Here is a 26739-nt window from a genome sequence, read left to right on the forward strand (position 1 = left end):
CTGGCTGGAGGCGAGACTCAAAGTGGGACCAGAGCAGTGGTTCTCAACCGGGGGGCGGGTGGGCTAAGCAGACCCCCTGGGGGTAGCGTGGCAAAGTCGCAGGGGGGGTTTGGGGGGGAGGGGGGACCGTGAGTTGATTTATAAATGTGTGGAATCGTGTCAAGCGTGTGAGTCGTTGGTGGGTAATCGCGCGTGCATCTGCCACAATAAAATAACTACGGTGACATTTGAATCCGCGTAGTATGGAGGTACGTAAATACTTTCCTAATCTCATCGAGGGTAAACAAGGCGGATTTCCAAGAGTAACCAGCCAGCACGAATAGATTACGTCACGCGTGGAGAGCGCCCGTTGAATTTGTTTTTAAACGCTTTTATTTAACTCACTCTGTCTGTTGTTGTTGTTGTCGTATCCTCAAATTTTGTAACTTTATTTTAACCAACTTCCCAATGTGGTATCGACTGCAAACTTCGTATACTTATGTCATACTGATGACAATACTATATTCTATCATTAATATATATATATTTTTAAACCATTTTTTATATGTTATGTTTCGCCTTGGGTCTAATTGTCCACGCTCAACTCACGTGGGCTGTAATTGGCCACGGTCCCATACGTTATAATGGAGTCGTGGAGTTCTGCCATTACTCGTACGGTACATTTCATTAGAGCGTGTTTTAAAAAAAAGTATTTTAAAATATTACTTATAATTCGATGGCACAGTTACTAGCCAGCCAGGATACCTCATCAAAATTGTACAATTGGTTAAAATGTTAACCTTCATCATTCATACATTTTCGTCTCAGAACCATCTTGGGGTCAGGCAAGGGGGTGAGCGGGGAGGGAGGAGGGCGGGCGGGGGGGGAGGTTCTCGGTTTGAAACAATATTCAACAAAGATGGTACAGGACCCAAAAGAGGGCTGGGAAACCAGTGGCAATGAAGGAGACACCGACCCATCTCTCCTGCAGGGGAGCGGGAACGCAACAGCCACCTCCACAGCCTAGCAGCAAACTCCGGGCCACCACCATCAGCAGCAGTGGGCCGACCCTAAGACCGCGCCAGGGAGCCGGTTGACGAATTCTCGATTCGACGGTTCGAGGCCACCGCCAAAATCTTGCCGGGTCCCGATGTGCCCCCCCCGTCCCCACCCCCCGTCCACCAGTTCTGATTGAGCGTCGGACTCCTCCAATGGAAACAAATATTCTGATCGACCGACGACACTTCAGGCCACCGCTCCTTCCCATCGCTCGCCGTGTCACCGCGCCTCGCCGCCCTCGTCGTACACCGATCGCCAGTCCATGGCCCCGTGGCACGCGGGAGGCACGTGGCACGCGGGAGCCACGTGGCACGCGCTAGCCACGTGGCACGCGGGAGCCACGTGGCACGCGGGAGCCACGCGATGTGGTGAGCCACGCCGCAACTGGGACGTGGATGTCAACTTCCTCACCATTTTTTCGCTGCCATTGCATCGCGCCCGCTGAGTGTAAACTATAATTTATCAAACTGCCGACGTTTTTTTTTGTATCTTACCAGGTAGGGCCCACTGAGCTATACGTCGTTCTTTTATTCACAAGTGACCTGGCCGCGAACGATAGCTCAACGGAGAGGCCGTATCCTGTGCAAATGTATCGCAGCCAAATGCTCTAAACGCATAACGTTGATTCTAAATGTGGAGGGGGAAAACCCGGAGGACCCGGAGACAAATCCACCCGACCACGGGGAGAGAGAGAGAGAACACCGCAAACTCCAAATACACAGCAGCAGGCGTCATGGTCGGGATCGAACCCACGACCTCCTGCATACCAGGCGAGGTAGTTAACATCTCATAGCCACTGTGGCTCCCTTTACTTTGGGCCTGGCGTGATGGCTGATGCACATCGATTAGTCGAATCTTGCAATGAGTGTACAAGCCGACAACCGCCAGCTCGTATACCGACAGGACCCTTGCAATCCACACCAATGTCAAGGTTCAATAACATTGATTTTCCCTTGTTAGCTTTTAATGGTGCTTGCTAACAGCACTTTCCCCAGCAGCCTGTGTAGGCTATACGGGTATGCTGAGTCTTTGCCATGCAATGTTTTATTACAAATATTTAGGAGGTCCCTTAACAGCAGTGGACGGGGAAGGCGTTTATTTACTTGCACGCGTGTGCGCGCGCGCGCGTGTGTGTACATGTGCACATACATAATGCATCACATTGCCTCTGTTAGACCCATCGTGTCACCTGTACATCGTCGATAATGATTTGTAATTGTGCTGGGAAGCCCCCATACCTGTTCGGTCACCTGTCACCCTGCACACAGCACGGGTGCAGTAAGAGGGATGCATAGCCCAGCGATGAAGCAAATCGAAATCTGCCCAAAAGCAACTGCGTTACGAAAGAAAACGAAACTACTGCCGAAACACGCATTGTTTTTGTCAAAACAACGACTTTTTAAACCGTTCATAGTACATCTATCAGATGCAGGCTATGGCGGATTGTTTGACCATACTTCACCACGATCATCATTACGGGTTAATGAAGAAAAAAGGAATCGAACTCAGGTGACCGGGTTCATAGCGCAGTGCTCTAACCACTGCTCGACCGGCCCCCTACCCCCACCCCCCCCACCCATAATTAGAAATGAAATAGGTTAAGGCGCAGCCCTGCAATTGCCTTGGTCGCGCCACTGCGTACGGTCGGGCCTCCACTAAGAGGGAGCACGAGAGAGCCCCCCTCCAGAGAGTATCTTCCCCGCCCGGCCGCCTTTATCTCCCTAGTGGCGATGTTTACAGACCGCACCAGGTACTCGTTTGAGGCCCAGGGCCAGTTCAGGTAAAAGTCAGCAGTGTTGGTGGCCGTGAGCGGGAATCGAACTCGGGTGGCCGGGGTTCGTAGCGTAGCGCATACAAAGGCAAAGCTCCCCCGTATGGCCTTAACAGCCTTTTAGGGGCAAGTGCTATGAGCAAGTAGCCCCCATGAAGGGGTGGGTGACCAACACCACGCCCGGCCTCCTTTGTCTCCCCAATGGTGACGTTGACACACCGCACCAGGTACTCATTTGAGGCTGAGCCACACCAATAGCCGCGCCATTCGCCACGCAGTGGCGGTGACGTCACCACGGCGCCTGGTGCCAGGCCAGGTGCACTTTGAGGCCGCCACGTGAAGTGTAGGGACCTCATCTTCTTCGTTCTTTCGGTAAAGTCACGTAGAAGGGAAGTAATACAATAATAAAATTAAATCAGACGCTGTCTCCCCGACAGACCTGGTCTTCACCTGAGGACGGCTGCTTGCGTTGTGGCCGAAACGTCGTGATAATTATTTTATTATGTTTTATTATTTTTTATTTTATTTCATTACTTCCCTTCTACGTGACTTTACCGAAAGAACCAAGAAGATGAATCCATGCAGTCACGAAAGCTGTAAATCGAAATGTAGGGAGCTCGTTGACACGAGGTCTTGGGACAGACCCAGGTGCCACGGGTTGGCTGATGGGCCAGAGTGAGCCATACACACACTGAGCGACGCACGCACCCGATTATAAGACGCACCCTAACGTCTGCTTTCAAATACAAAAAATAGTGCGTCGTATAAATCCGGAGAGGCGTGAATTATGAACAACTCAAACCGCACGGCCACATTTAATTTTTGCAACGACCTTTAATTATGCGTTGTTCGCGTTCTCTCTCTCTCTGGAACACCGCGCTCGATAACTCCGCAATAAATACAGCGCGGGGTCCCACTCGGGTAGCGAGAAGCGAACCACGCACAGCCCCCCGACTCTCCCGTCGTGTCAAAAAGCGGGGTGGGAGGGGCGGAAATGGGGGGGGGGGGGGTGGCGGGGGTGGAGGGGGAGGCCTTTCCCGAAAGCTTTGTCCCGCATCTGAGCGAGTGGTTGGGCAGCAAGCACGTGGCACACGGAGCGTTCGGGGTCGTAGCGAGGTTCATTGTCGTCGCGCGTGACGGGCGCACGTCGCGACCAATCGCCGCCGAGCAAGATCGCCGACCAATCGCCGTCGAGCAACTGGTTGCGGAGACGTCCGCGTGTAAGCGATATCGGTTGCGCGCATCCGAGTTGCATGCAATCGCATTTGCTCGAGTGCGGCAGCGGCTGAACTTGGGGGGCGTAATAGGGCTTTCTAATACTGCTGGTGGGATATGGTTGCCACCTCTGATGTACCAAAAACTGGAACATGTCATTGGAAGAAGCAGAATAAACATCCCACAGCACCAGTGGAGGTGGGAACTACATGTGAACGCGTCGACTTGAGTGAGTGGTGTAGTAGTTTTCTTTAACACGGAGGCTTTCGCGACCAATATTATTCATAACCAACGTTGTTGGGTTTAGATCGCGTTCTTTACTCAACTTGTAAATGTTGGGGTTTCACGCTCCAACACACCGGTGGGCTAAAGCAGTGAACTATTTGTCTTTTGTCAACGTGACACTTTTTTACTGATTGGCCGTGTCGGGTGGTGGAGGGTTACGACACATTTATAAATAACGCGATCTAGACCCAAAAACGTTGATTATGAGTAGTTTTTTTGTGACGATGCAATTGACAAAAAACAAATCGGGACTTGTAATGTCCCCCTGGAAGACTGCGAGATTTCCCAGGACAGCAAACGCCTCCCTCGAAGCGAGGACAGCACCGGGACAAACCTGGCCAGGTGGGCGACCCCTTTAGCGGAACACGTGTTCGTCCATGAACGTCATCGAATTGACACGTGACAAATAACGACGAATCACCACCGCCGCACAGCGTTGGCGCGGCAGTGTCGTTTGCAGGTCGAATGCATTCCACCTCTCGAACCCAATTGATGGGGCCTCGAATGTTGGCAGTGGCGGGTGAAATGCATTTGTGTGCGTGTGTTGGTTCGTTGCAGTTGTGGGTGTTGGTGGGGAGCGGTAGCGTATCGGTTAGCGTGCTGTACTATGAATCTGGTGACCCGGTTTCGATTGCTGCTCACAGCCAACACCAGGCATGGTTATCTGGAGCTGGTCCTAGATCTCCCCTAGGTCGACTCGGCCTCAAATGAGTACCTGGTGCAGTGTGTAAACAATACCACTAGCGAGACAAAAGGCAGCCGGATGTGATGCTGGTCACCCATCTCCTCGTGTACCGTGCCGGCCTTTATAGGTGCTCGCTAACAGCAATTGCTCCGACAGTTTGTTACAGGCTATAGGGGGGTCTTTGTCTTTGATGTTCACCGTCGATTTGCGGCCCATGAGCCACAGATTCCTCAGCCACGCGTTCTAGCATCGGTCGAAGGGCACACTCGAATTTAAAGGATGGATCAACTATGCAAGACACGCAGCGTTGTGTATACAGAGTGCAGGCAACAGGTACCCCCTTTGGGGCCGTCCATAAATGACGTCACGCACCTAGGGGGGGGTGGGGGGGGTCAGACATTTGTGACGATGTGCGACGAGGGGGGGGGAGGTGTGAGAAATGTGACGTCACATCAAAATGCGCAACTTTAAATAAATATAGAATTGTTTTAACAACACTCCAACAACATCAGAGTGCAGCGCCACATTAAATACGCACTACAATGACAATAGTTTAAAGCGATTTGAGGGGAGGTCTGACTTTTTGTGACGCCGTGTGACGAGGGGGGGGGGGGTCAAAAATTGTCCAAAATCGCGTGACGTCATTTATGGACGGACCCTTTTCATGAAGCGGACAATATTCCCGACGGCCCCAAAGCCAATGGGCAAAAAAGGGGGAAATTCCGCATTCCACCGGGCGCAAAGTCTGTCCACGGGATGAAAACCCGTTTGCTTCGCACAGTCAATCGGCGCGCCTACTTTATCGACCGTCCGGGGTGATTGTGGACTGAGTTGGTTGCCGACTTTGATTTTCATTCGCAGACCCGCAAACGAATCTTTGCTTCCCAATCCCCATGGCTGGAGCACGCTAATTTAATAACAACAGCGGCAGCGATCATCTACATGGTGACAAATATTACATTGGGGGAGCGGTGGCTGAGTGGTTAGCACGCTGCCCTACGAACCCGGCGAGTGATATTTGTCTCATGTTATTTAAGGCTGAGTCGACCAAGTCGAGACGCAGGACAGCTCTCTGTCACACACACACATCGATGCTACGTGTATGACTCTCAATAGTTCATGTATGTGCATATATACGCTTCTGCACGCGTGTCTACACAGCGCAGAAAATGCACGTGTACAGCATATTATGTGGTCCTTTTTCGCACCGTACGTAGCCAACCGTGATAATCGGAGGTGCAGAATCACATGATACCGTGCAGGCAATTTGTAACTCCACTAATAGAGGTTGTGTTTTTGGGAGTGACATCGTATAAATTATTTACGCGATCTAACCGACCCAAAAAAACCTCTATTGTGAATCATATTGGTTGCGGAAGCCTAGGTGTTAAACAGTTACTCCACTTTTGATTTAAAGCTTTCGTGACTGCAGGGATTCATATTCTTGGTTCTTTCGGTAAAGTCACGTAGAAGGGAAACAATAAAATAATAAAAATGTTAAACAATACAATTCTCACGACGTTTCGACTGCAACACAAGCAATCATCATCTGATGAATAAATAACTCCACTGTTGGATAAAGTGGCGAGGGGGGCGGATTGTTTGACCATACTTCACCGCGCTGGTCGGATATCATTCGCCACTGACGTTAGCCGTGGCCGTGGAATCGACAGCCCCCGAGTGGCGTAGCGCACCACCGCTCCAACCACTGCACCACCGCTCCAACCACTGCACCACCGCTCCAACCATTGCACCACCGCTCCACCCACGCGTACCCAGTGCGCGCGTGAACACGACAGTATACATGACAGTATACATCACAGTATACACGTGGACGTGTGCGCTATAAAGAATTAAATGTATTTGGAACGCTATGTACATACGCGCGCACATGCAGTATATACAGTATACAATTGCAAACTATTGACAAGTGGCTGAAGATTAATTGGTGGTACATTTCTTCGTGCTTATTTATGTTGTCCCGAGAGCGTTTGCGTTTTCCGGGCAGTTGAACGACCGATCCAGTAACTAATCTCACATTTAAACCCACGCTTGATTGGCAGATGATGACGAATGTTATGCAACGTTAGGATTGTACACAACAACGAGAGAGACATCTTCTTGGTTCTTTCGGTAAAGTCACGTAGAAGGGAAATAATAAAATAATAAAAAAAAACATTATAAAATCATTCTCACGACGTTTCGGCCAGAACGCAAGCAGCCGTCCTCAGGTGAAGAAGTACATGTATTTGGAACGCATTCTTCACCTGAGGACGGCTGCTTGCGTTGTGGCCGAAACGTCGTGAAAATTATTTTATTATGTTTTATTCTTATTATTTTATTACTTCCCTTCTACGTGACTTTACCGAAAGAACCAAGAAGAGGAATCCCTGCAGTCACGAAAGCTTTAAATCGAAATTTAATATTTTATTATGTTGAATTTTTTTTTTTTTATTATTTCCATTCTACGTGACTTTACCGAAAGAACCAAGAAGATGAATCCCTGCAGTCACGAAAGCTTTAAATCGAAAGTTAACGACAGAGACACCGACACCCAATCCCGCGTGTTGATCTTATTTCGCACCGTACGTAGCCAATCGTGGCACCTTCTGTTAGCGAGCACCTATCATAGCCGGCACGGAACCACGGTCTGTGTCGCCCCCATGTTTACACAACTCACTAAACTCTGAGTTGACATGTAGGACGGTCCACGGGACAGACTCAGATTAATAACTCGCCAATGACGTTAGCCGCGGTCGGGAATTCAACTCGAAGTGGAGGGATTTGTACATAGCGCGCGGTGCGACAACCATTCACGCCACCGCTCCCTTCCGCCACAAAGAGACAAAGACTCCCACCCCCGTGTCGCCTGAACAGACTGCAAGTGCTGCTATCGACTCGCACCAATGAAGGTCGGCACGGCACGCGAGGGGGTGGGGTGGCCAACACCACGCCCGGCCGCCTTTGTCTTCTGAGTGGCGATGTTTAAACACACACACACAAACCTCATACATATACAAAGCGTCACCCATGCACCATTACGAACTCTTTCTTAGCGAAACTTACAATTTAAATTGGCGTTTGTTCCGTGTTTCGTACATCTGGCCAGCGTGGAAGAGTAGGCCAAACATCGTCTGTAGACCTGTTCTTTATAGCTTTCTCTTAATGTAAAGATATCCGCCAGCAGCTGCAAGGATGCGCCTTGAATTCTGCGCGTAAAAGCTTCGTATTGCTAAACCGGCAGCAATATGTGGCCGCTTTTTATTGGCTGTACCGTCACACTCTTTAAAAAAAACAAAGAACACACATGTCACACTCGAAAATTTTGTGATGAAAATTCCGATTTTATATTTTGACTAAGCGTCCTAGGGCCAGGTTCGAATACACAATTGAACATTGTACGAATCCTAGCCCGACATTTTGCCGTAGCCAGGTTCGAAAATTAGAATGTTTCTGATGTAAACAAAACTTTAGTTTCCAGTTTGGCTTTTGCACCACTTCTATAAAATGGAAATATAAATATGAAAATTAAATTATTTTTTTCACCTCGGATTATTTAGAGAACAAACTTTAGTGGACGTTCGGCAAATTGGTGGTGATTTATTTTACTTATGAGCAAATAATTGACTATAATGGTTGCCAAATGTCCGATGTATTGGCCTGCAGCAACATCGATATGATCGCGGACACGAAAGTCAACACACGCGCGTGTTTACTGATTGGAGAGGTGGCGATTTTCGGCCACATGAGTTCGATTCCCGGCCACGGCTACCCTTGACCTACACACTTCACCATACTAACCCCACACTGACCAGCGAGGTGAAGTATGGTCAAACGAAGCCCCGTGGCCAAACCCGGCGTGACCTTCTGGCTTAATTAACCTGCTCGGCTAAGATAACGGATGCTACCATGAGATCACATTCAGCAGTGGATTGATCAAGGTCTGTAACATATTTTAGTTGTGATTAATTATCATGACATTAGTGAGCGAAGTTGTGCTGATGCATGCGTATACATATGCATAGCCAGTGAGATTTTATTTTTAAATTTAAATGAAAATCGTGCGCTGTACAACATTAAAGGAACACTCCGTTCATTTACATTCATGTGGCTTTTGCGACTGAGATGAAAGAAAGAGTCTAACGTTTCGGGTGAATTGCCTTATTCAGGCAATAATGTTATACCAAGTAGAGTCGTCACAGGATATGTGAAACGCGCTAAAATTAACGATAATAGTGACGATGGTGTTGATAATAATTTATGATGATGTAAATGATAATGATGATTGTGGTGGTGGTGGTAATGTTGGTGATCACGATGATGATGAAACTGATGGTGATAACGGTGTTGATGATGGAATAATGATTCTTGTCTCAGAGCAGAGCCAATGATGTGCAGTGTATGGACGTTAACCAAGTGACCAAACTGCGCTACATGTTTTCTTTCCCTGCAAACGGCCAGTCGACCAAAACGTCGAGATATTTATTTTCTCCAGGTGACAATGCAACATCTAAAACCCCACGTTCACGTCCATATTCTTAGTGAACCAACTATCGATTTTCACTTCAATCTGTAAAAAAATCCCCCTAGATATAAAATAAAAATCAATCCGTTGTATTTCGTGTGAATACACTCATGCATCCATACATACATTACACACACACACGTGCGCGCGCGAGAAATATGAATATGAATCACAATTGAGATGCGGAAACGAACACTGAAGATGAATTCCGATGCTTTGACCAAGTTGACACAAACTAACGCCACTCGGAGGATGTCTCCGAGTAACGATCTGTGTTCAACTGATGCGCCACCCCCCTCCGTTACATTTCCTCACAGATTATTCGGCTCGTGACAATTTCGCTGACGGCACATTTGGACCAACTTGGGGGGAGGCGTGGAAGCGGGAGTCAAGAATCTGGAGGTTTTGGGGGGGAAGTGTTCTCGGAATACCAAAACAAGCATCGCATCTAGAGTTCACACACACACATATATATACAAATTATACAAATAAACACGGTGTATGCGTTGAGGAATGGGTATCGACAACGTAACATTGGAGTGGTCTCTGCACGAGTCGGATGTCCAAGTGGAAGAAAATATTCACGGATCAGACGATGGTGTGAGACGCTTCGTTGTGTCTCCACTGAGCAGCAGTTGAGGGATCTGGTGGATGGTGGACATCTCTGGCGAGGTGGTGATGATGATGATGATGATAGTGGCGATGGTGGTGGGCATTGACGGCTCTGTCCATGATCCGATCGTGGTGTTATTGATCTGTATAATCACCGTCTCGTGTGCGTGTGTGTGTGTCCGTGTTCGTTTTGAGCAAATGGTGCTGCCACTTACAGGGATCTTGGGAGGGCGATTTGTTCCCAAAGTGAGCAACGAAGGATGACCACCCAAAACGAGGGGGGGGGGGTGTCGGGAGGGTTCGGGGGGGTCGAGGGGGAGGGGGTGTAATCCCCGAATCACCACTCGTGAGTGTTTAACAGCCGTAGGAAGTGGACCCACGTGGAGAGACAAAACAACGTAACAACGACGACGACAAAGATGACGAGGAGTGTGTGGTCCGGCCTTGCTAGGGTCATCAGTCAAGCGCTGCCTGATGCTGCTGCTGCTGCAATGGTCAGCACACCGCACTGGCCATCCAGAAGTCGTCGGTTCGCGATCCATCTCCGGGTGCCGCAGTTGAAACGACGCTGCAAGTTGATCAAACCCCCCCCCCCTCGCTCTCGCCCTCGTCTCCACGTCCACCCGGAGACATCAAATTGAGTCAACGCCCGCACGCCTCTGAAGGCGACCGTCCCGTCACATCGCGTCGGCGTGAAACGTCGCGCGGGTAGACTCCGAGACAACTCTCCCGTCACGTGCGCCACGTGCGTCCGGCCGACTCGCAAGCAGCAGGGCGACAAACTCGCGCACTCGCTGCTGGTGGGGGGGGGGAGGTTGGGTGTGGGGGGCTCTTCAGTTGCAGCTGCCTCGAGTGACGGAGGCTCCCGTCTCCGGCAGCACCGCCACCTACCCAGCCAGGTGACCAACTCTGCGGCCCGATCTGAATGCAATGATCATCACCCCCCCCCCCCCCGTGATTGAGTTTCCACTGCTTAGGCAGCTGAGAGGGGGGGTGGGCGATGGGGTGACAGCGGCAGGGGTGGAGAGGAGGAGGGGTTGTAGTGTGTCGTTATGACGAGTGTAGGATGGTGGCTCGCTGATAGAGGCCCTGCGAGCAGTAGTAGGTGGCTTCGTTGGCGCTGAGCGGCGAGACGGGATCCTTTGCGTGAGTCGCCTCGACAGAGCTGCACGCGGCCAGGGCTCCGAACGCCGAGTAGCGAGGGTTGTCAATGTGCTCATGATGATGGTGCTGTTGCTGCTGATGATGATGCTGCTGATGATGATGATGCTGCTGCTGCTCAGCCGCAGACATGAGGCTGTGGATGGAGAATGGGTGGGTGAAGTTGCAGCGCGGGTCGATTTTGAGCGCGTCTTGGTTTTGCAGGGCGTGGTGATGATGGTTGTGGTGATGGTGGTGATTGTGGTTGTGGTGGTGACCGTGGTGGTTGTGATGGCCGTGATGTGCTGCATCCTGCTGCTGCTGCTGCAACTGCTGGTGGTGATGATGATTGGACCTGTCGCCTCCATTCATGCACAGCTGCTGTTCCGACAAAGCAGGCGCGTTGCGGTAAGTCGCCGACGCAGACGATGACGACGACGACGATTGCGTCGATCCTTTGACGTCCGCGCGCCTCGCCACGGTCACGGCCACGGCGCCTTCCTCCTCCTCCCGCTCCTCCCCCTCCTCCCCCTCCCGCTCCCTGTGCTCATCCCTCGCCGCGTGCTGCCGCCTCTCGCCCTTCGTCGCGGCCGCAGCCCCGGCGAGACCGTTGCCCGGGGCCTTCTTGTGACACTTGAACCTCTTCTGCCGCCGCAGGTAGCAGCCGTTCTCGAACATGTTGCCCGAGTCCGGGTGGAGGGCCCAGAAGGAGCCCTTGCCCGGCTTGTCGGGCGAGCGCGGCACCTTGATGAAGCAGTCGTTGAACGAGAGCGAGTGGCGGATGGAGTTCTGCCAGCGCTGCTGGTTCTGCCGGTAGAAGGGGAACAGGTCGGTGATCCACTGGTAGATTTCGCACAGCGTCAGCATCTTGCCGCTCGACTGCTGGATGGCCATGGTGATGAGCGAGATGTACGAGTACGGCGGCTTTGCGTGCGCGTAGCTGCTCCTGTAAGGCGGCTTAGATTCGCGCGAGGTCCGAATTCCCAGAGTGCCGCCTCCGCCGCCGAGGCCACCGAGGCCACCGCTGTGAAGGCCGTAGGGCCCCCCGTTCTTGATGGCCGAGTAGTGGCCGGCCTGCAGCCCTCCGAGCGAGCCGCCGGGAGGAGAGCCCTGCACCCCCGAGCCGAGGGGGCTGGGGCTTCTGAGACTCTGCGGGGGGCCGCCCGTCGTGAAGGTGCCCCCGTGGGAGACTCCGGCTGCACCCCCGCCGTAGCAGGGCGGAGGGGTGACCAGTCCGGCGGCGGTGTTCATGGCCATGTAGGAGTTGAAGGACGTCATGGCCCCCATGCTTCCGATGGTTGGGTAGGCCTGCGAGACACGTTGAAACTGTTAAATGAAAACGAGTAAATAATACGTAGAATGGTAATAACAAAATAAAATAAAAAATAAAAAAAATAATAAAAAACATAATCAAATAATTCTCACGACGTTTCGGCCACAACGCAAGCAGCCGTTGTGCCCGAAACGTCGTGAGAATTATTTAATTACGTTTTTTTTGTATTAATTATTTTTTTCCATTCTACATGACTTTTCCGAAAGAACCAAGAAGATGAATCCCTGCAGTCACGAAAGCTTTAAATCGAAAAATAAAAAGAGTAAATAATAGTTTGTTTTAACAAGGTAAGGTCCCACTGAGCTACGTAGCTCTTTTGCAGAAGACACCCAGGCTCATCACAAATGAGAGCTCAGCAAAGTGGCTTCTCGTCGCGTAGAATTTTAAAGCGGCCAGATAGTTGAAACGCATTGTGATTTTTCAATGTGGAGGGGGAATGGGGTAGCGGAGGAAGTGGAGAAAAATCCACGCGACCACGGGGAGAGAGACACGCAAACTCCAAATGCACAGCAGGCATCAGGGTCGGGATCGAACCCACGACTTCCTGCACACCAGGCGAGGTAGTTAACATCTCGCCACCATGCAAACTCCAAATGTACAGCAGGCATCAGGGTCGAGATCGAACCCACGACCTCCTGTATACCACGCAAGGTAGTTAACATCTCGCCACCATGAAAACTCCAAATGTACAGCAGGCATCAGGGTCGGGTTCGACTCCACGACCTCCTGTATACCAGGCGAGGTAGTTAACATCTCGCCACCATGCAAACTCAAAATGTACAGCAGGCATCAGGGTCGGGAACGAACCCACGACCTCCTGTACACCAGGCGAGGTAGTTAACATCTCGCCAACGCGGCGTCCCCAATCATACTACTTTAAACAAAACAATCCATGCCTCGAGTTTTCTGGCTGGCTGCTGGCCGGCACTTCTCCACACCAACAATGACTCTGCGGTTAGTGGCTGTTGCGGGCTGTTTCCCCTGAATCTAGCTGGGTTACTGACTACACCGCGATTTCCTCTGTAACAAACGGACATGGGTTGAACTGAAACGGCGAAAAAATACGTTCGGCAAGACATGAAATACCAATAATAACTACACTGGTCAACAACAAAAAAAGCATTTTTTTCTGACCTCGACTTTTGCAGCTGGTTTAGACTAATTTCAGGGTGCTGATTACAAATCTGATCTCAAATTTGCTCTATCACATCTCATTTTATGCTATCGGCATACCCCATTTTCATTGATTTTACCCGAAATTAACTCTGTCACTTATGAGTGCAAGTTGTTGCGAGTCAGTGATTGCTTTAGTGTTAAAATTTGGTGCTGTATTTTTAGGATAGTGTTTTTATAATATAATTTTATGTAGATATCCACATTTATTTAATATTTTTATTCTGCAGTTTTTATTGAAAATGCAATGTTTGATATCTCAAAAACCTGATGTGATAGACAAAAACGGATGCCAGATTTGGAATCAGCACCCCAAAATTACCTTATAATCATTGGAATACCTTATGCCAAAAAAAGTGTGTTGACCAGTGTTATTGGTATTTCATGTCTGCCATTGTTTTCTTTGAAAATCAAGTACTGTCCAAACCCAGTCATAGATTTATTCATAGATCCAGTCAAAGATGTGTTTTAGTAATTTCTGATTTAAATTGAGAGCCCTTTCATTTATAACTCGCTTATCCTCCGCCATTCCCAAGTCAAGGGTTGTATATACTGACACAGCAGCATATCTTGAAAACTAGAGCCAATCAACACATTTTAGCGTCATTTTCATTCTCAGTGACCCAGAATTAGTAAAGTTGGACTACATTTTTATTTCGGAAGCTTTGTGGCTGTAGACCAGCGTAATTATAGCTAGCGACACCAAGAAGTGGGAGTCATGAATACAGAAGACTGACCACGGCTCGTTGAAAATTGCTCCGATTAACGCAATTATTTCGCCAGAATCTTCTTTAAAAGTAAAATAAAATCACAATCCACCACAAAAACGGTCACTGCTGCATCGCGCGCTTTCAGATGGGCTGCTTCTATGGCTGTCTGGAACGTTCTTCCTTCCCATATAAGGAAGCTACCGGAAACTAGACACTTTAAAATCATCTACGTTGAAATCTCATTTCTTTAGAACTTATTTTAGTTTCTTGTCCTTCCCCCGCGCACCTCCAATTAGCACGGTTGGCTACGTACGGTGCAAAAGAAATTCAACATACATACATCTTAGCATTTAGTCATTTTTTGTCGCAAAAATGCGGATTATTTGACGGCTTTCTTCTCATTTTCCCTTGCAGAGCAACAGCGGCCTCTCTGCTGCTGGTAACAAAAAATCATCCGCAGACAGTCTCAATCCACTGCTGGATCAACCTTCTTCATCCGTGTTGCGTGACCATGCTTCACCACCGCTGATCGTCGCGGGATGGTGAATGGTAGAGGACTCGGGTTGCTCTACTCGCCGCTGATGTTAGCCGTGGTCGGGAATGAACCTTAAGGTCGGGCACGTTGATAGCGCAGTGTGCTAACCACTGCGCCACCGCTCTCGGCTGGTTAACATCATGAGTATGAATAATGATTATCATCGGAATTGTTTTTTTTATGAAGCTTCCGCCTAAGTTAGCGAACTAGTCCGCAAATAATCAACAGTTCAATGATACCCCCGTGTGTTCTCAGTGTTACATTTTAACGCAATTACCCAAGCAAGCGAGGCGTGAGCTGATTGATCTAACTTCACAACATGTGACGAATCGTCTTGAGAATAAAAGTCTTAAAATCCTCCACATAGGCATTCCATAACAATTAACGTGAGGCAAAATGTATACGTGTGAATATGAGTTGGTTATCTGAGTATACATGAGTGTGTGTGTGTATATAGGTATGTCTCAAATTTTAATGGGGAGCGGTAGTGTAGCGGTTAGCGCGCTGCGCTATGAACCTGGCGACCCGGGTTCGATTCCCGCTCACGGCTAACACCAGTGACGATTATCTGAACCGGTCCTGGGCCTCCCCTAGGTCGACTCAGTCTTAAATTAGTACCTGCTGTGGTGTGTAAACATCGCCACTGGGGAGACAAAGGCGGTCGGGCGTGGTGCTGGCCACCCACCCCCTCGTGTACCGTTCCGGCCTTCATAGGTGCTCGCTAACAGCACTTGCCCCTACAGTCTGTTAAGGCTATACGGGGGATCTTTATCTTTATCTTCATGTCTCAAATGTGTCGTGTAGCGGTAGTGTTGTGGTTAGCACTCTACGAACTCGGTGAACCGAGTTCGATTCCGGCTCAAGGCCGAGACCAAACACGATTATCTCAACCGGTCCTGGGCCTCGCCTAGGTCGACTCAGACTCAAATGAGTAAATTGTGCCGTGTGTAAACATCGCCGCTAGGGAGACAAAGGCGGCTGGGCGTGGTGTTGGCCAACCAATCTCTTGTGAGCCGTGCCGTTATTCGTAGGTGCTCGTTAACAGCACTTACACCAACAGTCTGTTAAGGCTATACTGGGGATCTTTGTCTTTGTAGGTATACGTGAGTTTCCGGGCATGTCAATGCAATGTACAGACTGTATATATATGTGTGTGTCCGTTTTCATTAACATCACTTTATCCTGTGAGGCTACATTGGGCGATCTTTATTTTGTATGTCTATGAGGATGGGTGGCGAGTAATGTCAGGTAATAAACTGTAAACCTTGCAAGTGGTATTCATTATCACGCTGTCCATGAATAAAACAATTATTATCAATGTAATGTGTAAGGAGCGTTAGTAATATAACTGACGTATAATCATAATACTGCAATTCCGGATAAATATCGCCCGATGATGCTGGATGTCATAGCCGAGACACGTGGTACTCAGATAGTGAATGTTGTGGGTTTACTCTCCAACACACCGGTGGACTGCAGCAGTAACGAATTGGTGCGTTTTGTTCACGTGGCACATCCCTTACGAATCGGTTGTGTCGTGTGGTTTACGGCTTTAACGACGCATTCATATTTACGCGATCTGACCCTTCGTAATAATATGAATAATGCCATTTTATAACGCGTAAATTATTTTTGGGGTGAAGCCAACGTAACGATCTGGCTATAATTAGTGTCGTGGGACCCTCCGCCACCCGACCAAGCCAAACGAATGAAAATGTCCACGTGAGAAGCACGGGATTGACGAAGTGGCCGTTGTTGCATTTGTTCAGCTAACTCACCGGTGAGCGAGTGAGCTGCGGGGTGAGCTGGTGAGTGAGCTGGTGAGTGAGCGAGTGAGCTGGTGAGTGAGCGAGTGAGCTGGTGAATCAGCTGGTGAGTGAGCGAGTGAGCTGGTGAGTGAGCGAGTGAGCTGGTGAGTGAGCTGGTGAGTGAGCGAGTGAGCTGGTGAGTGAGCGAGTGAGCTGGTGAATCAGCTGGTGAGTGAGCGAGTGAGCTGGTGAGTGAGCGAGTGAGCTGGTGAGTGAGCTGGTGAGCAAGCGAGTGAGCTGGTGAGTGAGCGAGTGAGCTTGTGAGTCAGCTGGTGAGTGAGCGAGTGAGCTGGTGAGTCAGCTGGTGAGTGAGCGAGTGAGCTGGTGAGTGAGCGAGTGAGCTGGTGAGTGAGCTGGTGAGCAAGCAAGTGAGCTGGTGAGCGAGCGAGTGAGCTGGTGAGTCAGCTGGTGAGTGAGCGAGTGAGCTGGTGAGTGAGCGAGTGAGCTGGTGAGTGAGCTAGTGAGCGAGCGAGTGAGCTGGTGAGTGAGCGAGTGAGCTGGTGAGTGAGCTGGTGAGTGAGCGAGTGAGTGAGCAAGTGAGCTGGTGAGTGAGCGGGTGAGCTGGTGAGTGAGCGAGTGAGTGAGCTGGTGAGTGAGCGAGTGAGCTGCTGAGTGAGCTGGTGAGTGAGCGGGTGAGTGAGCAAGTGAGCTGGTGAGTGAGCGGGTGAGCTGGTGAGTGAGCAAGTGAGTGAGCGAGTGAGCCGGTGAGTGAGCTGCTGAGTGAGCGAGTGAGCTGGTGAGTGAGCAAGCGAGTTGTTGAGTGAGCGAGTAAGTGAGCGAGTGAGTTGGTGAGTGAGCGGGTGAGTTGGTGAGCTGGTGAGTGAGCTGGTGAGTGAGCTGGTGAGTGAGCGAGTGAGCTGGTGAGCGAGCGAGTGAGCTGGTGAGAGAGTGAGTGAGTGAGCTGGTGAGTGAGCGAGTGAGCTGCTGAGTGAGTGAGTGAGCTGCGGAGTTAGCGAATGGGCTGGTGAATGAGCTGGTGAGTGAGTGAGCTGGTGAGCGAGCGAGTGAGCTGGTAAATGAGTGAGTGAGCTGGTGAGCCAGCGAGTGATCTGGTGAGTGAGCTAGTGAGCGAGCGGGTGAGCTGCTGAGTGAGCTGGTGAGTGAGCGAGTGAGCTGGTGAATGAGCGAATGAGCTGCGGAGTGAGCTGGTGAGCGCGCGAGTGAGCTGGTGAGTGAGCTGTTGAGCGAGCGAGTGAGCTGGTGAGTGAGCTGGTGAGCGAGCGAGTGAGCTGGTGCGTGAGCTGGTGAGCGAGCTGGTGAGCGAGCGAGTGAGCTGGTGAGTGAGCTGGTGAATGAGCGAGTGAGCTGCGGAGTGAGCTGGTGAGTTAGCTGGTGAGTGAGCGAGTGAGCTGCGGAGTGAGCTGGTGAGTGAGCTGGTGAATGAGCGAGTGAGCTGCGGAGTGAGCTGGTGAGTGAGCTGGTGAATGAGCGAGTGAGCTGCGGAGTGAGCTGGTGAGTGAGCAGGTGAGTGAGCTGGTGAGCGAGCGAGTAAGCTGGTGAATGAGCAAGTGAGCTGGTGAGTGAGCTGGTGAGCGAGCGAGTGAGCGAGTGAGCGACCTGGTGAGTGAGCAAGTGGGCTGGTGAGTGAGCTGGTGAGTGAGTGAGTTGGTGAGTGAGCTGGTGAGTGAGCTGGTGAGCGAGCTGCTGAGTGAGCAAGGGAGCTGGTGAGTGAGCGAGTGAGTGAGCGAGTGAGCTGGTGAGTGAGACAGTGAGCTGGTAAGCGAGCGAGTGAGCTGGTGAGCGAGCTGCTGAGTGAGCGAGTGAGCTGGTGAGTGAGTTAAAGGATCCATTCTCACAACCAAATCGAGTGGCAGTGCAAGACACGTATGGATGTGTATATATATGTATGTTGAACTTTTTTCGCACCGTACGTAGCCAACCGTGCTAATCGCTGGTGCGGGTAAGATACGTGACATATGCAGCTGCGTCAAGCATCTTCAGGACACGACGAAACGGGTTGACAATAACAGTCGTTACTGAGTGGTCTGACTCAAAGAAATGCTTATTGCGAATTTTCACAATTATTTTAGACAAACAAACTACTACTACTACTCCTACCGTGTGTTGAATATTTAGTTCTGCTTCAACGATAACGTAAATGCGGCAAACATTGTTTGCTGCGGGAATATTTGCCGTTGTATCGAACGAAAATCTCACATTTGCATGAAACAACAAAAAGGGGCGCATTAACTTTTTGGGTGTGCCCCATCAAAGGGAAATACCATTTAGACAATATATAACAAAAATGGTCATTGCCTGAAACGTCGCCTGTAATATATTTGTTATGCTGTTAGGGCAGGGTTTTTAATGACTGTGTTGTCATCTTTTTTCGTTATAAAATTACCCTCTTGCAAGAATATATATATGCAAAACTGTGAATAATGTCCTTTTATTAAACATCTGTGCTTCAACAAAAGGGAAATTAGATATATTAGGGAACGTTTCGGCTCATGGTCCTTCTTCAAACGCACAGTTTGGTCGTGCTAAAGCGAGACCCACACAATTGAGTATATAAAATAAGTCAATATATTCTGGTTCTTTCGGTAAAGTCTGATGATTGACGCTTGTGTTGCGCCCGAAACGTCGTGATTTATGTTATTTTATACTTACGTGACTTCACCGAAATAAACAAAGAGTATGGATTCCTGCAGTCACGAAAGCTTACAATTAAGTAAATATAGATAAGTGATTTGTATCCCACCGATGGGGAGCGGTGGTGCAACGGTTAGCGCGCCGCAATCTTCTTTTTTCTCATTCAATTCAAAATATTTCGCTTGGATGGGTGTCCCGATGTGTCCACTGACACACGCGCACACACACATATATACTAAACGACTAAGAACCTGACTGCCTGAGTTCGATTAGCAGCAACGTCCGTAGCTGCAGTGGTAGTAACGAGTAATGTCTGAACCAGTGATTGAAATGATGATGATGATGGTGATTATGATGATGATGCTGGTAATTATGATGATGCTGCACCATGAATTCTTTCGGGATAAGTGAATAAATGCGAGCGAATGAAACGTGAAGCGTTGGATTGGCCACTATGAATCAGAGGTCACAAGCGGGTACCCGATACCCGTACCCTACCCGATACCCGGCTACCCATACCCAGCCGGGTACGGGTACGGGTAGGCCGTGAGTCACTGGTGAGTAACCGTTTGTCACTCATTTCCAACGTCTTGTCTCTTCTCACAATTCAAGTTCCTAGAATCAACCCACCCGTGCCTGCAACGTGGCTTCATCCCAGAGGTCGCAATCGGGTACCCGTACCCTCCCCGATACCCGGCCGGGTACAGGTAGTCGGGTATCGGGTAGGGTACGGGTACCCGATTGCGACCCTTGTGCGGTCGGGTACGGGTACGGGTAAGGAATCAAAACCCGTTTGCGACCTCTGCTGTGAATCTCATAGTCAGACTCGCGCAATCGACACCATCAATTGCCGACTGGCAAAGCGCCCACTGCATGATCTGTATCTATGGCAGCGGGGGTCGGAAAACCAAAATAACAAGAAGGTAAAAAAATAAAATAAAATATTTCGGTACACACGAAAAAAAACCTCTAAATATTTAAAAAGCCGCAATGGAATCTGAAAAAAAAAAAATCGGTTACACGGAAGAAAAAAAACCTCTAATATTTCAAGAGCCGCAATGGAATGTGATTAGGAGACAGTGGTTCCTTAATAAATAACTGTGACGACGACGAAGCAGCAACAGCTCCTTTTCGTGGCACCGCGTGAGCCGCTGGAGGCGAAGATTTTTTGCCGACGACCCCTGATCTCGATGAACGCGATCTCGCATTTGTAAGCGCATTGCTTGTTATGCTATTTCAATTATTCACGCATCGCAAATATGTACATATATAGAAATAACTAATTATGTAAACCTCCCCCCCCCACAGCCGCCACCCCGTATGACCATTCTAGATTGTTGGGGCTAGTACTGTTAGCGAGCAGCACTGAACATGATAAACAAAGTGGTTGGTGGTGCTGCAACCACTGCGTTGGTAGTGGTGCGCAATTAATGGCAACAACACAACACACTCGTCAACAACACTGTGGGTTCTTAACCTTTAAAAAAAAACACGAAATATGTATAATGTTAATAAACACACGGGGTCTGATGAAACAAAGTTGTTACGTAACGTGCCCGCATTTTTCATTTGTGTTGTTGCTGATTTTTCTTATTTAAAAAAAAAATCTGGACATGTCTCGCTACCCCCCCATCAGAAAGGGCATCTCGCACCCCAAGGTTAACAGCCGTTGAGTAATAAAACGAAAAATTATCGAACATCGCCGACCTTTTTGAAATGGACCTTCTTCTTCCACCCACGTTGCTACGCCTTGCATTGCTTTCCGTTCGCACGACACGCGGTCAATCCCACGGCAAACTTAAGTCACACAAACCTGTGACTCATCTCGCAAAATTCATTATCGTCACTCAGCCTTGCCGTAGGTTGCGGCTGGCACGGCATCACTCCACGTCGAATTTCTTTCGCACCGTACGTAGCCAACCGCGCTAATCGGAGGTGCGTCTCCGTATGTCATCGTTCACGCGACTCCGTCGCCTTAGAAAGGTGCAACGAACACAGGAGGCCTTCATTGAATGTCGCGATGACGATGTGTGTACGTTGAACTTCGTTCGCAACCGTACGTAGCCAACCGTGCTAATCGGCGGAGATAATAACCAAGGCGGTGATGATGATGATGATGACGGTGATTATACGTTGGTTAAATTCCGATGAGTAATTAACGCTATAGGCCTCTGCAGCGTTTCGTTCGCATTATAAGAACGCAGCCTTTCACGTCTCCGTGTTTGAAAGGAAACGCTGCTGGGTGTGCGTCTTACATCCCCGAAGCGTCTCGCCACGCCGAGGACACCGCTCTCGTTCTGTTTTCGTGACAGCTCTCGAGAGCGCGGTAGACGCGATGCAACGGCGTAGACATCGCGCAACGCCATTGGCAACGATTGGCCTACGTACGGTGCGAAAGAAGTTCTGCATGCGCGGAAGCATGTAGAATCTGTCTGCCCGCCTGATGATGCCGGTTGTAATTACTGGCGAAACGTCGTGCTCGGATTGTAAATGGTGTGGCTTGGCTCTCCAACACACCGGTGTTGCCGTACTAGTAACGAGTTGCTCACGTTCTGTTTACGTGCCAACACCTTACTCATTGGATGTGTCGGGTGGTGGCGGGTTTAACGACACATTTATATTTACGCGATTTAACCAATAAAAAACACTACATTATCGATGCATGCGTAATTTCCATCACCTGCAGCTCGTTTGGAAATCTACTTCTGGATGAACCCCTCCCCCATTCCCGCGTTTGCTTCGTCAAGAGAGTTCAACATATACGCGTCGTAAAGTTCACATACGTGTCGGCGGAGCGGTGGCGCAGTGGTTAGCGCACTGCTCCCACGAACCCAGTCACCCAAGTTCGTGTCCGGGCCACGGCTAACATCGGCGGCGAGCGACATCTAAACGGTCGTGGGCAACTCCCCCCCCACCCCTTCCCTTCATCAACCCGCGCCGACCAGCGTGGTGAAGTATGGTCAAGCAAGGCGGTGGTGGCTAGGCACGTGGCCTGCAATGCGTAGGAGGCAGCAGCGAGGTTTGGTCGATCACCGCACAGATGGGAGCCGTACCCCGGCTCGCCAGGTGGAATGCGGTAAAGCAGAGCAGTGTTTTATGTTTTATTTTTATTATTTTATTATTTCAATTCTACGTGACTTTACCGAAAGAACCAAGAAGATGAATCCCTGCAGTCACGAAAGCTTTGAATCGAAACAGAGCAGTGGACTCAACCTGTTCCATCTGCACGGGGATATCGTACACCTCTGTCGCCACGCGTGGGTTTTCTCTGGGGCCGACAACACCCTGGCGTCTGGAGATGGCCGCTTGGGTGATCGTAGCCACGGCGTGACCACGTTGCTGCCTTCCTGCTTATCCGTGGTTCCTCCATCCTCCTAGCGTCTCTGAGTCGTGAGCTCCCCGTCTCTCTCTCTCGCTCTCTACGAGGGTAATGAGCGAATAGTCTACGGCGGTGGTGCGTTACAAGTTGACATTATCATTGCAATGGTTATACTGCATGGTGCTTATTTTTTGTTTTTGACACGTATATGGGAAGATCGTTTGTAATGGAAAAGGAACGGAAAATAGACTTGGCTTAAAGCTTTCGTGACCGCAGGGATTCATATTATTTGGGTCTTTCGGTAAAGTCACGTGGATAGGCTCAAATTAATAGAAATAAAATATATCATCGGACCTCCTTTGCCAGTACCAAAATATACTAATCGGGTTTCCCCTTTATTTTTCTGGCAACAAAACTGACACCTTGTGCAAGGAATCATGTTTACATTAACCACAATACTTTTTGTTTGCATTTGACTGCAAGTATTGTGGTTAATGTAAACATGATTCCTTGCAAAAGGTGTCAGTTTTGTTGCCAGAAAAAAAAGGGGAAAACCCGATTAGTAAAAAAAAAAATAAACAAAAAAATGCAACATTTCGATCGCAACACCAGCGGTCGTCACCTCTCCGCCTGATTTGTTAATTTTATTTTTTATCAATTTGAACCGATGCACGTGCCGTTACCGAAAGACCCAAAGAATAGGATAATATGCACTGTAACATGATAACAAGTGTAATGTTAATAGCTTCAACAAGTCAAAGGGTCTCCCACTTGTTCGCCGTCGTTGTCAACACCTGCCTGGAATCTTCTGTTGCAAATTTCTCTGAAGTGTTCACATATTTTTGAAGCACCCTGTATAACGAAATGTCTCGAAGCCACTCGAAAGTTCTGTGATCGAAGCGAATCATCGGCGCGGTGAGACGCATCGACAATGAAGGCGCATCTCACCCACCACCGCCGCCACCACCCCCAGTGTGTTCTTCAAGATGATACAGAGAAGTGTTTGTGTCGAATGAGGGATTTTGCTAAGTGGTGATGGAGAGAGGCTGGCGGGGGGATTTGAAATCACCCTGCAGTCATCGTGCTCCTCCGTGGTGTGTGAACACGCGTGCGTGTGTGTGAACATGTGTATGCGTGTGAACACGCGTGTGTAAACACGTGTGTGTGTGAATACGCGCGTGTGTGTGAACATGTGTGTGCGTGTAAACACGTGTGTGTGTGAACACGCGTATGTGTGTGAACACGCGTGTGTGTAAACATGTGTGTGTGAACACGCGCGTGTGTGTGTGTGAAAATGTGTGTGCGTGTAAACACGTGTGTGTGTGCACGCGTGTGTGTAAACATGTGTGTGTGTGAACACGCGTGTGTTTGTGAACACGAGTGTGTGTAAACATGTGTGTGTGTGTGAAAACGCGTGTGAGTAAGCATGTCTGAACACGCGTGTGAACACGTATGTGGGTGTGAACACGTGTGTGTAGTGTAGCGGTTAGCGCGCTGCGCTAGGAATCCGGCGACCCGCGTTCGATTCCCGCTCACGGCCAACACCAGCGACGATTATCTGAACCGGTCCTGAGCTTCCCCTAAGTCAACTCAGCCTCAAATGAGTACCTGGTGCGGTGTGTAGTAAACATCGTCTCCGAGGGAGACAAAGGCGGCCGGGCGTGGTGCTGGCCACTAACCCCATCGTACGCTGTGCCGGCCTTCATAGGTGCTCGCTAACAGCGCTTGCCCCAACAGTCTGTAAATGTCTATACGGGGTTGTTTGTATGTCTATGTGTACGTTTAAGTGTTAACGTTTAGTGTGTGTCTGCTTTGTGTGTATACCGTATATGTGTTAGTGTGTACTGTTTGTGTGTGCATGCGTATATGTTTGTGTATAGCTTTGTACGTGTGTATGTGCGTCTGTATGCGGTTGCGTGTATGTGTCTGCGTGTGGGCTTCTATATGTTTGTGTATGTCTTTGTGTATGTGTCTGTGCGCGGTTGTGTCTTCATGTTCGTGAATGGGTTTGTGTATAGATTTGTATGCTTGTCTGCGCACAGTTGTGTAGATGATTGTGTATTTATGCTGCCGTGTTTGTGTGTTCATGTTTCTGTGTTCGTGTATCTGAGTCTCCGTCTGTGTATTTATGCTTCTGTGTTTGTGTTCCTGTGTTCGTGCGTTTGTGTCTCTGTCTGTGTATTTATGTTGCCGTGTTTGTGTACGTGTGCCTGCGTTAGTGTGTCTGTGTGTGTATTTATGGTGCCGTGTTTGTGTACGCGTGCCTGCGTGTTTGTGTATCGTGCGTTTGTGTCTCCGTCTGTGTGTTTATGCTGCCGTGTTTGTGTACGTGTGCCTGCGTGTTTGTGTCTCTGTGTCCCTGTGTTTGTGTATCTGTGTCTCCGTCTGTGCATGTAGTGCCGTGTTTGTCTGTGTGCGTCTGCGTTTATGTCTCCGTCTGTGTATTCATGCTGCCGTGTTTGTGTCTGCGTGTGTCTGCGTGCGTCTCCCTGTGTCTCCCTGCGTTCGTGTCTCCCTGTGTCTCCCTGCGTTCGTGTCCCCCGTCTGTGTCGCTCACCTCCGCGTGGTTCGCGTAAAATCCTCCCCACTCGGCGCTCTCCTGCTCCTCCATCTTCACGCACGAGTGCGCTGGGGACACGCGCAGCATCGCCGCTCGCTCGCCGCGTGCACGCGCGCGTCTGTGCGCGTGCGCGTGCACAGACGCGCCTCGCAGCGAGGGCGTCACGCGCAGTTGCGTCAACTCCCCTCTGTGTGCGTGGGTGTCAGTTGAGGCAAACTTCGCTGTGTGTGTGTGTGTCAGTTGAGTCAACTTCTCTGTGTGTGTGTGTCAGTTGCGTCAACTCCCCTCTGTGTTGCGTGTGTCAGTTGTGGCAACTTCGCTGTGTGTGTGTGTGTCAGTTGTGTCAACTTCGCTGTGTGTGTGTGTGTGTCAGTTGTGGCAACTTCGCTGTGTGTGTGTGACAGTTGTGTCAACTTCTGTGTGTGTGTGTCAGTTATGTCAACTTCTCTGTGTGTGTGTCAGTTGTGTCAACTCCTCTGTGTGTGTGTGTCAGTTTAGGCAACTCATCTGTGTGTGTGTGTCAGATGTGTCAACTTCTGTGTGTGTGTGTTTCAGTTGTGTCAACTCCTCTGTGTGTGTGTCAGTTGTGGCAACTCATGTGTGTGTGTGTCAGTTGTGTCAACTTCGCTGTGTGTGTGTGTCAGTTGTGTCAACTCAACTGTGTGTGTGTCAGTTGAGGCAACTCCTCTGTGTGTGTGTGTCAGTTGTGTCAACTTCTGTGTGTGTGTGTCAGTTGAGGCAACTTATCTGTGTGTGTGTCAGTTGTGTCAACTCCTCTGTGTGTGTGTTAGTTGTGTCAACTCCTCTGTGTGGTGTGTCAGTTGTGTCAACTCCTCTGTGTGTGTGTCAGTTGTGTCAACTCCTCTGTGTGTGTGTGTGTCAGTTGTGTCAACTCCTCTGTGTGTGTGTGTTTCAGTTGTGTCAACTTCGCTGTGTGTGTGTGTCAGTTGTGTCAACTCCTCTGTGTGTGTGTCAGTTGTATCAACTCCTCTGTGTGTGTGTCAGTTGTGTCAACTCCTCTGTGTGTGTGTCAGTTGTGCCAACTCCTCTGTGTGTGTGTGTCAGTTGCGTCAACTCCTCTGTGTGTGTGTCAGTTGTGTCAACTCCTCTGTGTGTGTGTGTCAGGTGTGTCAACTCCTCTCTGTGTGTGTGTCAGTTGTGTCAACTCCTCTGTGTGTGTGTCAGTTGTGTCAACTCCTCTGTGTGTGTGTCAGTTGTGTCAACTCCTCTCTGTGTGTGTGTCAGTTGCTGCAACTCCTCTGTATGTGTGTCAGTTGTGTCAACTCCTCTGTGTGTGTGTGTCAGTTGTGTCAACTCCTCTGTGTGTGTGTTTCAGTTGTGTCAACTTCGCTGTGTGTGTGTGTCAGTTGTGTCAACTCCTCTGTGTGTGTGTCAGTTGTGTCAACTCCTCTGTGTGTGTGTCAGTTGTGTCAACTCC

General features: G+C 49.6%; 1 protein-coding gene across 1 annotated transcript; it reads right to left on the minus strand.

Annotated features, from left to right (window-relative positions):
• Nucleotides 1–11181: 11181 nt before the first annotated feature.
• Nucleotides 11182–25400, minus strand: LOC133356294 (forkhead box protein A1-A-like). The gene is made up of 2 exons (XM_061573731.1): nucleotides 25299–25400; nucleotides 11182–12579 (listed from the first exon to the last, which is right to left on the minus strand). Exons 1-2 carry the CDS (start codon nucleotides 25386–25388, stop codon nucleotides 11182–11184), a joined length of 1488 nt encoding a protein of 495 aa, XP_061429715.1. The 5' UTR covers nucleotides 25389–25400.
• Between the last annotated feature and the right edge of the window lie 1339 nt (nucleotides 25401–26739).

This window comes from Lethenteron reissneri, chromosome 53 (genome assembly GCF_015708825.2).
Source record: "Lethenteron reissneri isolate LAM-NWPU_2019-01 chromosome 53, ASM1570882v1, whole genome shotgun sequence".
Classification (NCBI taxonomy): domain Eukaryota; kingdom Metazoa; phylum Chordata; class Hyperoartia; order Petromyzontiformes; family Petromyzontidae; genus Lethenteron; species Lethenteron reissneri.